At 45.4% G+C, this 16,152-nt stretch overlaps 1 protein-coding gene across 6 annotated transcripts in view; it reads left to right on the top strand.

The window, feature by feature from the left end:
• mob2a (MOB kinase activator 2a) overlaps window positions 1-16,152 on the top strand; it is a 53,282-nt gene that overhangs the window by 31,962 nt on the left and 5,168 nt on the right. The window contains exon 1 of one of the 6 annotated variants that reach the window (XM_023842107.2): window positions 3,891-4,063. The exons of 4 other annotated variants lie outside the window; for them this stretch is intronic. In XM_023842107.2, the coding sequence (XP_023697875.1) occupies window positions 3,972-4,063 (92 nt within the window). In that variant the 5' untranslated portion in view covers window positions 3,891-3,971. Of the gene's footprint in view, window positions 1-3,890; window positions 4,064-9,979; window positions 10,191-16,152 lie in introns of those variants that run through there. One more of the 6 variants, XM_023842109.1, reaches the window with a different exon arrangement.

Raw genomic sequence — 16,152 nt, 5'->3', positions numbered from 1 at the left:
AACCAGTAACATTATTTATCGTAACTTCTTTCTTCGGCAAGGCATTCTGAAGTGTGAAAAGGAGGCTAAATTCTTTTCATTCAAGCAGAGTGAGTGTAGCTGTTCTCTCAGGAGGAATTATTGGCATATGGGTACCGGCTATGTACATTTTAATTTTGGTTCGCTTCTCACAAAGAAACAAATGAAAGCATTTCTTGATGCAGGCAGAATCTAAATTCACAAGTAGGTATTCAACGTGGAAAACCTTGTTAATTGTGGCTGTGAGTTCATTACAGCTAATCTGCTTACATCCAGTGATAATTAGCAGTTTGGGAACGTTCTGGTTTCCCGCTAAGTTACATCAACACTGGAGAGAGAGAGAGAGTGGCTAATAAAAACAAGACTGTCCATCACCTCTGTTATACCAAACTCGAGTATGTTGCTGAAAACGCGTCTCGCAGGGTAAATAGTTAGACGTCCAAGTATGTGAACAACCTGAGCAGAAGCGGTTGGTCTCCATGGCATTTAAGCAAACTCTGCTGCAAATAAGTGACCATACTTTATAGTAGGCAACACTGGCTTTAGTTCATTATGATTATGATGTTATATTTTTGATCCCTGTATATTTTTTTACAATATGCAAATAAGCAACTCATCCTTCAGACATGTCTACGGACACATTGACTTTGGTTTCCTAATTGTTTGCAGTTTTAATAATAATGCTAATCTCAGGGGGAAAAAACTTCTCTGCTGTAACCCGAATTGACTACTGAATTGTGAATTTTGTGACGAGTTAAAGCCCTAATACTAAACATGAGAGAAAATGGTGGTTTAGTTTGCGCAGTCCCTTTCCCTATGCTTAGTGGCGGTATTTGGATAGTTTGTTGTGTTTGTTTGTTTGTTTGTTAGTTAAAACACTGAGTCACCCAGCACTGCAGAATATTGGCATGTATCCGGGCCGGCTCCGGAAGTAGAATCGTCACGTGATTAAAAGGTCATGACTTAAGCGGATGGGTAAGCGGTTGGTCAGTTTGGTGCATTTCAGCATTACCATTTTTGTGATGAGCAAGGCCTGAGTGTTGGTGGAGGTACAGTACTGTGAAGTGAAAGTGACTTTCTGTACAACATGAGTTTTAGATAAAGCTCCTACTATAGAAGTAAAAGTGAATGGATTTGGGCTGGGTGAGTTCCATTGACGGTAAAGTGAATGTGTATGTTTCGACACCCCAAGTTTGACACGCCTGTTAAGCCATCATGCATAAGTTCATCTCAAGACGGTGCCTCAAAGTATGGGGGTGGGTTGTCTCTCGTTTTCAGGAGCGGCTTGTGTTCCGTCAGCTTCTGGTTTTGTTGCCTTAATGAGCTAATTGCTTGGATGGTAATTAGATTCATCTGGTATTTTATGTGTCAGCTGGGAGGTAATTAAAAATGTATTTTCTGAAAAGCCTACTGGGCTTGTGGGTTGGACAGTTCTAGTGAAAGCATCATGACTGAGGAGGCCTGAGGACTTAATCCCCCCCCCCCCCCCGCCCCCTGTGATTTCAGAAATGGGAAATATAGCATTTCAGACTTTTTATTTAACAATACTCCACCCACTTCCTGACGTGGGATTTGCACAGTAATCCCTCTTTCTTTTGAAAGTCTGTGTATTTCACTCTTCCTTCCTTTTGCCCCTCCTCTTTTCTTGCTAATTGCATCTTAGTGTGGGGCTGCATTTCTACTCGGTCAGCCATTCCAGAGGATAAAAGGAAAACCTTAGTAGGATGAAACACAGACTCCTTGCATGGATTGGAGTGTCCTCCTCAGCCGGCTTGACTGTCACAGACGTACTGAGTGCTGGATGCTCACAGTTTAACGGACCGAAGTTCAGAAAGATCCCATTGGGATGGTTCTAGGCTGTGGTCTGCTGATTACATAGAGGTTAATCCCAGTATAAGATAAGGGGTTTTTCCTGTCTCTCACTTAGCGCTCGCATAAAAGCTGCTGTTTTTGCCTATGCATCAAACGGCGCAGTAGCTGTGAATTGGCACAGCCTTGGAGAGAGAGATTTTGCGAGTGAGAATAGGATGGAGAGAACAATGGAACAATGCAGTTTCTCTGTCCCCACCTGTCGTTTGCCTTCCGTGTGCTGCCTCTGGATGTGACCGCATCAGACTGGGGGATGGGAAGGTCCAACGGAAGCCACAAGTCACATGACCCCCCCCCCCCCAAAAAAAAAAAAAGTATGCATGTGTATTTCAGCCCCCAACTCCATTTCAAAATATGCACGATATACTAAATGCAGAATCTTCTAGAAAGCTAAATTTAGGTCTGGCTGCTTTACATGCCAGTCATCTGTCATTAAGTGGGTCCACAGTGGAACTTTCCATAAAAATTCCATCTTTTTGCTTTGACTCGTTACTTTGCTCCATGACGGAGACGCGTTTCACCTCCCCGCTGTACTCCTGCGTGCTGCGATGGCTTCCAGCCCAACCTGCCATTTTTATACCATTTTTGTGTGCCGTCGGAATCCTGTGCCACTGGAGAGCATGACTTTGGTCTGACTCCCCACACTTTCTGTCCAGCTACCCCCCCCCCCCCCCAATCTTGTACCCTCCCTCTGGTGACCATGATTGATGCGTCACTCTAAATACACGAGTCAGCTAGTGCTGCTTTCCCCATCATCCATAGTATGTCATCACAATGAGGGAAGCTTTAAATGAGGTGTTCTGCCCCCCCCCCCCCTAATGATGACATATCTGGACACCATCTCCCTACCAAGGAGTCTTGTGACGTGAGTTCACTGCTAGTCCAGATGCAACACTATGGCATTTTTTAAATGCTTCTTAGTTTGAAATAGTTAGCAGAAGCCAGATTATTTTTACTTTGTAGATACTGTTTTTTTTTGGAAGCCTGAGGATTGGGATGGTGTTATGGTGGCTAGACCGCCGGTATGCCGGTGTACTGGCCTCTTGCTTATCGACGAGGTCCATGTATACCGGAAAGACCTGCTGTGTATCCGAAAAACATCCCCGAGAGGAAGCGCACTTCAGAATGGGACCCTGTATTGGAGCCTGTTCCTGCCATTCTCTCCAGGACCAGGAAGACAGAGAAAGTTCATTTCCCAGGCACTGACCTGAAAACCCCTCGGGTCCAGAATACTGACCGCCTAAAAGTTAACACACAAAATCCCTTTTTGATTTCAATTTGTGGACAACTTAAGACAAGCTGTTTTATAAGTTCTCGTGAACCAGTACTCAGCAGTTGTTTCAGTTCAATTTCATGTGTCCTTTTGGTGTTTTTAGCTAAAGCTCCTTTGTTTTAAGTTTTGGGTTCCAGTTCACTGTTATATTGTAGTGACTGCAGGTGAGTCTGCAGATGAGCGCTGTTTTGGTGATGCATCTTCATGGGAGCTCTGATGCATTATATGCTAAGTGTTGATAAACTGCCTCAATTCAGGGGTGGGGTTAGGGGTTCTGCTCAAATTACTGCTAGATTTCTCAAAGAATGTTTTTCCTAACAGGAATAATACGAATAATAACAAAGGCCAAAGTTTAAGTGAGTAAGTGTGTGAAAGACGGAGTGTAGATTTCATAGGATAGTCAATGAGTTCATGAATGCTGTCTTCTGAATTTTACCGGAGTGTGACTGGGGGCTGTTGGCAGGGTTACACCAGCTGCCCTGGGATTGGCCCACGATTCCTTGCTGGTTGTGGGCGTGGAGCTCCTTCTCGTGGGTGCCGCCTGCCACACATCTGGGACGGCCTCCTTATCTTGGGCAGCGCACTGCCGCCTCCTTATCTGCATCTCCAGATGGGCGTTGGTTCTAGAACAGGACTAGGGAAAGTTGAGCAAGTTTCTCTCTTGGCCCATCAGCCAGGTGTAACTGCCAAGATATCGGCAGTGGGTTGGGGGTGGGGGGTCTTCTGGAGTATCGCCATAGTATCAGTCAGACCCTTTTGTGCATTTGGATGTGAAAAGAAAGAAAAACCAGGTTGTTTATTGTGTCGGTACATGGCGGAAGGGACAGACTCTGCGGGGGGGCTGGGGTCACGCGATTCCCCACGCGATTCCCCACGCACGCTGCTGATGGCGCTCTTCCACAGGTATTCGATTGGCGGGGGGGGGTTCTGAAGCATTCCTAGTTCTGGCATCTGTTGTGAGGCAGCTCAAAGCGAATGCCGTTGAGCTTGTTTGATCCTGATCTCTGCTTTTCGCTCTCATGAGAATGTCGGGCTAATTTAGGGGGTTAAAATGATGTCGCTCCAATGATCGACTTGAAGCTTTTAAGGTTTGATCTACATGACAAGAATCTTGTTGACAAAGGTGTTGTCTGCTTATAGATGGTCAAAATGTTCTCACGGCCCAAAGTTTTGTGGGTAAACTGATCTTTTGGTTTTTTTTTTTGCATCTCTGAAAGGAGCTTTGGTATTTTGTTGGCATAGGTGCTATGTAGCTTTTTCTTTTGTGATTATTATTCTTGTGTTTTACGTGCCACAAAATTGCATGCATGCCTTATGCAATAGTTTATCTGCGCAACACTTAAAACATTTCTAAACATATTTCAGTACAAGAATGGCGGATATGATCTTGATTTGGTCATTTGCTTCAGTTTAAGAACTGAATGTTCACTCGTTTTGTTTGTTTTGGAGGAACATGCCGTACAAAAAAATTTTGGACTCTTCCCTTAGACCCACTGCCTCTTAACCTGTGGTGACCATCCGCATGCCCTTGTGGAGAAATAATGGCAGATCCAGAACACATCAGGTCATATGGGCGCGAGTCTCAGGTCCAGGAATTATAGCATAATGCTAACCCCTCTCTGTTCCCCCAAGAGGAAATGAGAGGTGGAGGGGAACCTGGTCCCCTGCAGTACTGCATGTGGGCACCAGAGGGGAACGGCGTAGAGCTTAGGGTAAAGTTCAGAGGCGTGGTTGGCTGGTGGTGGATTGTTCTTCATTCCCAGCCAGGACATGGTCTGTTGCATTCATTAGCAGCCCCAGTTTTTATTTCTGGTACATTTTTACTATGACCCGCACCCCATGCCTCCACGCCGGTCCAGAACCGGTGTGAAAGGTCCTCTGTTTTCCAGTAGCCCTGGCCCATCCGTGTGCTTCGACCGCTGGCGGGTGGGTCCAGCTGTTCTGATCCTTTAACCGTTAAAATGGAGCCCCCTGTTGGGCACAGCAGCCTGTACTGAGAGAGTTCAACAGAAGGACGTGTAGCTTGTCAAACTTGAATGCAGTTAAAATAACCTGTCTGGTTTAAGCTCCGGACTTTACCGACTCCTACATATGGTTTGGCTTCAGTCGCATGATCCTCGTCACCTGATAGGGTAATGTGCAACAGTGACTTTAAGACTGAAAGTCACTTAAATTTTCACACTTATTTTAGCGCCTCCCACCTTTCTTGTTTGCTGTAAGAATCGTAAGGGAGAACAGTCCAAGTGCGATGCTGTTTGTACACCTTGACCTCTTGGGGGTGCTGTTGTGATTAGGTACAGTTTCGTCTTGCCTAATAAAAGTTTCAGTACAAGTTGTGCAATGGGTAGTGTACAGTATGTGTACGAATAGTATTTTTTTTTAAATAAGATTCATAAGCAATAGCAGTGGTTATGGTATGTAAAATATATAGTAAAACAAATGTATAGTTCCTGTCTGGTACAGGAACTCACCGTTGCATATTGGTGTTCATGTTTGTGGAAGATTTGCAGATAAACTGATGAAATTCTCCCCTGTCTCAGCAGTTCAATGCTGTTTGTAAGAAGATGGTTCTGTGGCTGAATCACTGTTAGATCATCTCAGGCTTGCTTGCAGAATTCCTGTGGTTTTAAGACTCACCCTGTTAACCTGGTGCATGGTGCTTCCTTGTGGAAAGCTGGTCTGATGCAAAGTGGACCCTTATCCTTGCTCTTGTACTCACAGTAGCTTCAGGGCGGCTGAATAGTTTGTCCCGTGCAGTAGATTACTGCTGTACTGACTTGATCTGTGAAAGAATTCTGAATATTTTAATAGGAACACCAAATGCTAGTATGAGTTTATTTAGAGTAGGGCTGGGTGATGTAAATGATATACGCTTATCGTCATCTTAAATTCAAATGATAAGAAAATGAGAAGCTTTGACCAAAATGTTGATAAAGAATATTGCTTGATAACGTACAGCACAAAAATGAACACGAATCCAACTAATCATAATGTAGTTTCAGGAAAGACAATCTGTGCCCAAGGAACGCACTGCGAGGCTGGTTGTGTTGACAGCACATGCCACGTGCTTTGATAACAACGCTCTTCATGAACGATACCACTGAGAACCGATTCTCAAAATGAAACCTTCAGATCAAATGAAACCATCCACACAACACATGAGTGATACACGAGTCATGGAAGAGAGAGGCAACTCCCTCTGAGGCAACTAAATGTCCATTGAAGAAAACGGCAGCTCTTCAGCCACCTGTTTATTTTAAGGCGATATGGACAAACGAGGTGAAATGTCATTGGTGGTTTTGGCTGTTTAAAGTACGGGTCGAAACAGACTGGTTTTGTGTATTGTAAAGTAAACTTGTCTACTAAAACTGGAAATATTAATTTCACCACCTGAAGCATTGACATTTACTAGAAGCTACAGAATCTAAGCGTTTAGTCACAAACACCGTTTTAAACAAAGTAAAAATCTTTCATTATATTGCAATGATTATCAGTATCAACAGATGAAGAAAACTGTAAAAAATATTCTGGCATATTACTTGGCTGTAATTTAGAGCGTAAAATATATTACTGGCTGTCAAAGGATATTTCATTTGAATTATACAATTTTGCCTATGAAAGTTGTGGTACTGGTAGGTCTGGTTTCCGCATAACACTTGCCCCTTGCCCTTCTTGGCCTTGCAGTGATGGCACTCAGTAGCAGAGATGCAGGCTTGGTTCTGGGTGTGCCTCTCACTGGGAGGGAGGTCTTGTTAGGTCTAAGGAATTCTTTTTCAGATTCTCGTGACTTCAGTTTTGTGTCGTAACCCCCCCCCCCCAAATCAAGGAAGCACTTTTTTGAAAGCCCTGTTATTGTTGGTTGTACTCTTAATGTCCCATTCCAGATGGTTGCTATTTCTCTCTTTCTCTTTCCTGGACGGCCTCTTGTTTAGGCTCCCTCAATTTCTCAGCGTGACTGTAGGATGGCAGGTGTGGGGAGACCGTTTCTGCCCTGAACCCAGCTGGGAGAGGAATGCAGGCCAGGCAGGGAGTGTATTATCTCCCTGGGATTCTTCCAGGTGCTGTTTTGAAACAGGTTGGGGAGTGATGTTTTTTGACGAAAGAAATGTTCTTATTCTTGTTTTAAAAAGCAGCACAGTGACCAAACATCCCACGGCCCCAGCACTTTTTGGGAATACTGGGACTTCTGTAAAGCCTGGCCCAAGAGCCCAGTATCCCCATGCCCAGGGCTTTTGTGTGTTGCGGGGGCTGTATCCATGGCAGCTTTTGGATTGCAGTCATGCAGCCCCCAGTGCGCCATGCAGCTGGGGGGTCAGCGCTAAATCATTCCAGTTACTAACCTAATTACCTACAATTACCTCCCCTAAGCTCAGCGCTCATCTTCCTGTCCTCGAGGTAGAGGGGGGTCTTTCTGGTTCATGATAGTTTTCAGTGCTGATGCAACAGGACCAGTGAATAATGTTTTGGTGTGGGAGGTGGGAGTTTTGTCTGCTTTCTTGACTCTGGAATGAGAGGTGATTTTTCGGGCCCAACCTGTTTTGCTAGACAGCTGGGAATTGAGGTCACAAGATGTTGTTTTCTTTTAAACTCAGTTAATGATCAAAAGCCTAAACCTTGATTCATTACTGCTACCATATCATCAAACTGAAACTGAATTTTCTCTTTTGTTTAAGGTGCTGGATAATTTTACATTATGTGTTATGCTAGTGTTACTCTACTGGAAAGCCTGTGCTCCCTGGGAACTGAGTAACACAGCACATTATTCTTGTGGATGAGTGAAGTAATTTCTGGGAACTGTTCGGAGATCAGGTTTTACTCTGTCTTTGTAATCCGTGACACTTCCATGTAGTTACTTTATGAATTAGGAAAAACGAGACTATTTCTTAACTTTTTTTTTTTGTACCACATACTGCGCAGAGAAAAAAATGCGACAATAAATAGTTATGACACTATGTGAATATTATTAAAGTTCAGATGTGACCTCCATATAACTTGATGAAAGACAGAGAATGAAGTAACAAGGAGTCATGATTGGAATGAAGGGAGAGCGGAAAGTGGGGAGGGGATTTCCAGAATTCAGCCCATATAAGAATGAAATGACCTTGGAGGACCACTGTCCTGACGTTCATGATGGAATCCGTGGACGTCACAAGGAAGAGCTTGTCGTTTTTTTGCCCCTGTTTTTCTATACATGTACTTTGTAAGATTTCATGTGTTGATATGCTATTTTTGCACGCTGAAGAATTGTCACGGTAGCTTTGCGTGAAAGGTATCTGGAGTTTTGAGATGTCAGGGGAATGAACAGACAGCCCCCCGCCCCATCTATTCTGCCTGCCGTAGACTTTTCAGTAGACAGGAGGGGGCCTGACCTGGTCCTGGTCACAGCATTCGAGCTGCTGCCTGGGGCCCCAAACTCTGGTATCATGTAAGTCGCGAAAATGACAGTCCACCCACAAGCCCCTCTTTCTGTTAACGGGACGCCCGAGTCAGGTGGGGGGGTGGGGGGCGGCTAGGCAACAAAGTGCCCTGGTCTTGTAGAGAGAGAGTCCAGCTTGGAGGGAGGGGACGAAGAGGGTTAGGTCAAAGCTGACGTGCACAAAGCCCTTCAGAGTGACGAAATGTCATCGTGGGGCCACGTCCCATGTGTGGTGCTCTGTGTCTCTTGGCACTGCTGCTCACGCTTCCTTGTGACTCAGCTGACCATGACCATCTCCGTCACAAAGAGCTGCTTGTTATGCAGCAGCCGGATCCCAGCTGCTGGCTGATGCCTTAAAGACCTGGCCTCAGATTTATTACCACCTCCCACCACCATAACCCATATGCAGAATGTTTAGACGGAGTCCTAAAGGTCAAGTCAACATCTTAACAATGGTGCCCCCCCCCTCAACCCCTCCACCCACTTCTACTGGCGGAGTATGTCAGGGTGTGGAAAGGTGCTTTCAGTCGTTGTCATCACCTGCATGACATGGACTGTTTGAGACTCTGATGTCTTGGCATGCCAGACCATGCTACCTTCTCGCTCTTCAATCTGGGTTTACTGAAACCAGCACCTTTTGCTGTCTCGCTCTGTCTGGCTGCACGTTTAGGGTATAAACCATGGTTTGTGCCATGTCAAAGTTGTTTCTGGTCCTTTGACACGAAGCAGCCATTTTCACATTGTCAGGCAGCAGCAGTGAGTCACATAGAAGGGTTTGAAACTGAAACCAGGGGTGTTATGAAGTGTAGTTTTATGTCAGATGATCACAAGTGCTGGAGGATGCAGTTGCTTCGGAGTTTCTTGACTAAGCAGTACAGGTGGGAGCTTATGGCTTTAGCAGGTGGAGCATTAAGGAACTGAAAAGACTATACACCTGTAGAAATCATTCATTCAGTTAACAGGGACAGGTGTTTTCACGGTAAAATTGACTGGGTTTATTATTTAAAGCCCCCTTGGAATATGTTTTTGGAAAATTTGAGTGTGTGATAAGTGTTTCGATAATGGGCGATGTCCGAATGCTGTTGTATACCTCTTACCATACTTAAGACGAACCATTTCTTCTAACTACTGTACTGTACAGTTATTTCATTGTGTTACATTCACAGTACAGTACGTGATATTTGTGTGACGAACTGCCTTTTGTCTTATCTGTAATTGACCGCCCGTGACACTCATCGTCCCGCTTTTACTGTCGCAGTTTGTGTGTAAACACGACCCGATTCCGAATGCGTGCGGCTTGTTGCGCACCCAAACCGCACGAGCCCACATGGTCACATCGCGCATCCTCCAATCAGCAAACGGAACGCGGCTGTCTTCCCGCCTCCGTCTCCTGAAGTCCCTCCCCAATTGCCGAGGTCCTCCGCTCGGCCCCGGGGGACTAAAACGAGGAGAAGTGAAATGCAGGCGTTTATAGCGCGCGCACATGCTGGCGTTTACCATGGTTGGAGACCACTGCACCTTCGGAGGAGACAGCGCCGATCAGCTTCCCAAAAGACCTACCAAGGGCGGATTCAGTTATAAAATGGTCCTGCAGGCTGTCGGGAAAGTGTTAAGGTGAACCGCGCGATACTTTTTACTAATTTCCTTGTTTTGTTTAACTTTTTTTTCCTTCGGGAGTGGGACGGGACGGTTACAAAGTAACACGATATTAACTGCGGGATATTAAAGAGAAAAAGAGAAACGAAATTGCAGTTTTCTGTAGTCCTTCATGTAGATTTCCTGATATGCATTTGATTTAATAACACTTTTTTTTGTTTAACACGCTGTGCTTATTATGCATGTGTGTGCAGACGTTGGTTATGTATCTTCGCAATCTCATTGTTTTGGACAGTATCTCCACGGATCACTTCCTGTACCGGCTGCACTATGTATTCTTTCTTATATAAGAATTAATATATGACTAGATTTTACGATGCTTTTCTATTTTCTGATTGGGGGTCTTTGTGTAATATACTGTATATTACAGTGTTAAGTGCAGTTACAACAAAAGTTACATTCATAATCATCATGGTCTTTTAAAACTCCTCCATTCTCAAGTAGCGTGTTATGATTTATGATTACGTGTAATGGCACCATTGTGACGTGCTTTGTTCTCTGAAAGTTTTCCGTCTCGTTTCACTACTGTAATAATTTGGGGAACAAACTAAGCGGGGATGGGGGGGGGGGGGGGGCGCCGATAAAACGGTTTTACCGATCTGCTTTCTTATTACGAATATCGTTCATGGTCATAAATGCTACTATAGATAACACTTAAATCAATATTATAGAGTTAGTGAAGCTGTTAACCTGTGGTTTTAAGTGATTTGATATCTGGTAACATCCATTATAAACCCTTGATATCAAATGATATCAGTGGAATGTACTTCAGTTTCTGAAATAGCAGTTTTAGTGTGAAGACAAACACACCTATCTTAAAAAAAAAAAAGTAGCCAAACCTGTTGTTTGAGCTATTCAGATGCACAAGCACTGGTCTTTGTGGTGATGTTTGGAATGTATCATAACAGTGCTGTACTTTAAGATTTGTATAATTTTGCTCTGTTGTGGTTCTGACAGGTGTGTAGTAGCTAGAACATGCATAATGCATCAGAACTGTCGCCTCCTGTCTATAATGGCTCAGCCTTTTCAAGAAATTCACTAAATGTGTTTTTGTGCTGTGTTCCAGCGCACACACTAGCCACATGCATATACTGTTAAGTGTTCAGTTGATATTAATAATAAAAAAAAAAAGTTGGAAATGTAACACACTTCTTTCTCCTTAGTGCCTCTGACTGTGGAGCCCAAACAATGTAAATCTATTAGTTTTTGTTTGTTCTCCTCATACACACACACACATTCTGGAGTCAACACATGCAGCCTGCACACTCCCCCAGTGTTAAATTTCACTGTGTGTCACTATGTGTGAGAGGCTCACTCTGCCCATAAACTTGATCAACCTGAGCTGAGGCTTTTCAGGAGTTTCCAGGCCCCAGGGAAGTGGATTGAGCCAAGATGTTCACGGCTGAAGGTGTTTATTGTGGAGCCGCAGCGTGACGTTCGTGTCTGACACACAGGTGTAAATGTTCATGGCTGGGAGTGTGTGTGGGGGGGTGTTATTAAAAATGACCTGTGAAGGAGTTCGAGGAAAATACGGAATGCTGGATCTGACATTATCCTCGGGTTACAGTGATGGTTTCAGAATCCCTCCTCCTATTGGACAAGGCAGCTCAGTGACACCCTCTTGGGTTCAAGTGGCTAATGTCCGTTCTGGCCTTCCTGTGTCTTTGTTTCATGTGATAAAAAGCACCACCAGCCCAACCATGAAGAGTGAATCCGTATCCATGACCTTCTTGTTGTGTACTAAACTAGGCTGTCAGGTGATCTTGTTTTTTTGGACACCTGCCTAAATCTTGACAGAGAATGGTGATAAACGGCGATAAAACCATGGTATTTCAGGCAAAGCAAGTGAATTCTTTCAAAACTGTAGCCAGATTCCATTGTAATTTCATTACCATAGAGTTGGTCGTATTTTGTTTTCTGACTCCCTCCTTGACTAGTACAGATGAATCAAAGCCGTTTTAAGTGCTAGTTGTTGTTCAAGCTTTTGAGAGAAATGACACAATAGAGATTAACCATTTTAAAGTAACCAAACAAGACTGTGGGTTGTGTAACAGAACTTTAACTGGTTTTATGTGGTGTCCAGCCCCGGGTAGCGTTTGGCATAATGGTGCCAAGATGGCTCCTCGCTTAGCTGGAATTTTGTTCATTCCATGACTGTCATGGATCAAACTCATAGCCATCTGGAAACATGGACTGTTAAGCTGTTGGTCAGAAATATTCAAACAAAACATAAAAGAACAATGTGAGTGATTGCATAATATGGCAATAAAATTAGGAATGCTGGTTTGCAGACAAAAGGGCTGTGGAAAGCGTGTTTGTAAGAATACGACATTCAGGCTGTAGTAGGTTACGGCGTTTCCCAACACGGTCCCTGGGGAGCCGCAGACGGTCCACGTTTTTGCTCCCTCTCAGCTCCCAAACAAACATGGACTGTCTGCGGGTCCCCAGAGACTGGATTGGCAAATACGGGGTTGGGGATTGGCTAACGCTTGGCTCATGGTGCAGTTGTTTGCCGCTTAAGGTTGCTGTATTGAGCAGACAGCTTTTCATTGGGTCACTTGTGCAGTTACATTGATTCTCAGTGTGAGCTTTCTGAGATGAGATCAAGCTGACGACACAAGATTTTCAATGTAGTAACGCAATTAAAAACAGACAAATCGCTCAGACGTCCAGTTTTTATAGGATTTGGTTTTAAGGACTGCAAATAGCCTTTTTAAAATTAATCTGCTTCTAAGTTAATGTATGTTCAGTCAATTCTGATTTTGTTTTTTGGCACAATTGCTTTGCGTCCATGTGGTGAGGCTTTACTTCTGAGTACTGAGAAGGGCTCTTGCAGCATACAGTGGATTTAGCAGATCTTATGGCTGTGTGTGTGTTGAGAAAATTTGGGTCAAAACCCAGTTTTCCAGAATAGAAATCTGCACTGGCACCCGCTTAAACAACTAGAACTCGCTATATTGTGACGCTGTGCACGAAGGTCCTCTTTGGCCACGTTACAAATGTTGGCAGTGTAGGACAGATCTCCAGGTCTTTCAGAGCTTTATAATGCCATTGACTGACCTGTCTGAGCTTCCTCTATTAACAAGGTCTTTGTTTGTATGCCAGCTTGAGTCCCACTCTTCTCTTCCCCTCCTAAATGGCTTGACTCAGTACAACACACAACAGTGATTCCAAGTTCGTTTCCCTTCTGTGAAGTTCGTGCATTTTGTTGGGTGCCTTTACCATCAGAAACACCTCTTATTACATCTGTTTTTTGCACTTTCAATTAAGATCACAAGAAAGATCCCACAGAAGACCGCCGAAGGAAATAGTTGTTGCGTCGTCTTCTGCGTTTTTTGGCTGGTTTGCCGAATTATTCAGTTTTGCAAAGTGATTTCCCACTCCTGTGTGTAATTTCTCATTCCCAGAAAGCTCCACCTTTCCGAAATTGTGTGGTACATGGCAAATTCTTGGTTTATTTTGGGAAAAGAGCCACTCCTACTCGGCCAGAAGTGGTGGTGCTCCATCTCCTGACAACCTGGTGATTGTTTTCTGAGACGCTTTGGCCTTAAAAGGCATTGTCTGCCTCCACTCCCAAAGCCAGTGATTTCAGCACAGGCCAGAGCTCAGTTCTCCTCTGCGTAATTCTTGGAAAGGACTTCCTGGGCACAAGATGCCTGGACTCACCCAGCAGACTCTCCTCCTACTTTGTTTAAATCACTCAGTACTTCAGTGGGAATTGAAACTTAATGCTTCTCTATGTTCATGGGGGTTTTGGCCAAAGCAGGACTGGGCCATCATGGGCTTATGACAGACTCGCTGCTTTTGTGTTCAGTGTGGAGAATGACTCTCTCCTCCACTGTGCTTGCCGCAGTTCTGCCACAGACGCGTTGCTGGGCGTACGTGAGTAACCGGGAAGCGCAGTGCGCGCTCTGCTGCTCCGCCACTGAGCCAGCAGGCCAGGACACGCTCTGAAATCCTGCCCTAATCCTGCTGGAATGTGGGCAGTGTGCGTGTTTGCAGGCGCGTGTGTTTGCGCTGGTCTCTTCGCTGTTTACACTTCAAGGTCTGCAAAGACCAGACCCGGGGTCGGATCCTCAGTCTCCTCCCAGTGACCCAAACTGGTGGTACAGGCTGATTACTAGGCAACTGTTCTGAACTGTTTATTTTGGAATATTTTGTCCTTTTCTAGATAATCTACACCGTGTCGTATGGATCTAACTGGTCCGGAGCCAGATAACACAAAATCACAGAAACACTCCCCACGGTTCATTTCGTTTGATCTGTGTTCATAAGTTTAGTTTCCTCCTGTCTGGAGCTTCCTTGTTAATGTGTTAATGTGCTTTCCCCCCCCCTTGGCCGGGTTGTGCTGGCTTCTCGGAGCTGCTTCATGGATGACGGGGCTCTGCTCTCTGTTCCCGCGACCGCGTGAGGCGGCAGCTGCCAGTCCCCCTTTCACTCGCCCGCCAGGTGGTGTCCGCAGCTGCCCCGCCTGCCTCTTCATTGTCTCCACTCTCAGCATAAGAGCTTCTCCACCAAATTGCGTTTTTGTTTACGACAGCAGCAGCACAAGAATTGGTGACATTTTAAGGAGGACGTTAAATTACAGTTCGCCAAGTTTTTAATCTAGCAGCAGAGCTTATTTTCTATTAAACTGTCTTGCCTCAAATGGTCGTTCCTCATCCCTTTGACTCTCCTGCAGCTGTCTGTATTCTTTCGGCGGGGGTGGGGGGGGGGGGGGCAGGCATTGATACAGCTCCTTGGCTCAGTGCTGGGTCTGTGCGTGCCTCCGACGTCGGCTGTCTTCCTGGTTTCAGCGCTGTTGGTTTCCAGGAATTGGGAACCATTGGAGCGAACAGGAAGTTGCAAGAGACTGCCAAGAACACATGGGGGAGTGTGGTGGGGGGGGGGGGGTTATTGTGTTTACACAGAGAGAAGGTGGAGCCTGGATAGCAGGGTCAGTCAGTGAACTATAAATTTAATCTGGGGAGCGTCCTGGAATTCTTTAATGTGTATTATTTTGTCCTCAAACTGGCGCACGGTAGCGGGGTCAGGGAGAGACGAGGGGGAGTCATTTCAAGTAAGAACACGGTTCAGGCATAAACAGTAAGGGGGTGTTTTGATCTGGCCTTGTGGACTGTAGTGGGTCACGCATTGTGCTGCATCTTGCACGCTCTGTGGAGTCTGCGTGATGGTGATTTTATTTGCAGAACAAAATCAATCCATCTCACAAATTGCTTATCTGAGAAGCAAATGCAAGTGATAAATTAATAATCCACCTTATTTAAAGAGAACACTTTGGGGGGGCGGGGGGTCTGTAACAACAGTCTTGGTGAAGAACGACTCAGAGTCCCAAAACGGCCCCGTTTGGACAAATGAACGGCAGCTGATTGGAGGATATCTGAAGGCCCCTTGTTGGTTGTGCTGGCATATGCAAGTTTTTTTTTTGGGGGGGGGGGTTTAGGGGGCTTGACCCTGGCAGTGTACATGGCGGGAGCCTGTGGGGGCGTGGAAACACAAGCTGGGCATCTGTGTGAAAGGACAGGCCAGAGTTGTTGGCCAAGGCGCTCGGGGGTGTTGGCTACAGGGTACAGCGGTAATGCAGCTCTGTCCCACTGCGCTGGCGGCGGCCCCCCCAGCCCTTGTTATTGTTGGATGGGATGTCGCTGGGAAAGCTGGGCACTCGCTCATATGGCAGCCAAAGGGGGGACAGGCCCCGCTTCCTGCTGAGTGAAAGAGTCTTTCATTAGCACGTACACCTCTGACATGTGCTTCGTGCCATGCAGACAGGAATCTGCAGAGCAGCCGTGAAGCGCTGGCTTGCAGGGCAGGACAGAGGCCTGTTATTAGGGCCCTCGGGGGTGCAGGGGGCCGTGACCTGAGATTTTACTGCAACACAGTCGTACTACAAACAAGTATTAATAGGCTAATGCTCTTCGTT

The sequence above is a fragment of the Paramormyrops kingsleyae genome, chromosome 13 (assembly GCF_048594095.1).
Source record: "Paramormyrops kingsleyae isolate MSU_618 chromosome 13, PKINGS_0.4, whole genome shotgun sequence".
Classification (NCBI taxonomy): domain Eukaryota; kingdom Metazoa; phylum Chordata; class Actinopteri; order Osteoglossiformes; family Mormyridae; genus Paramormyrops; species Paramormyrops kingsleyae.
This window is presented reverse-complemented; position numbering and strand designations above follow the sequence as displayed.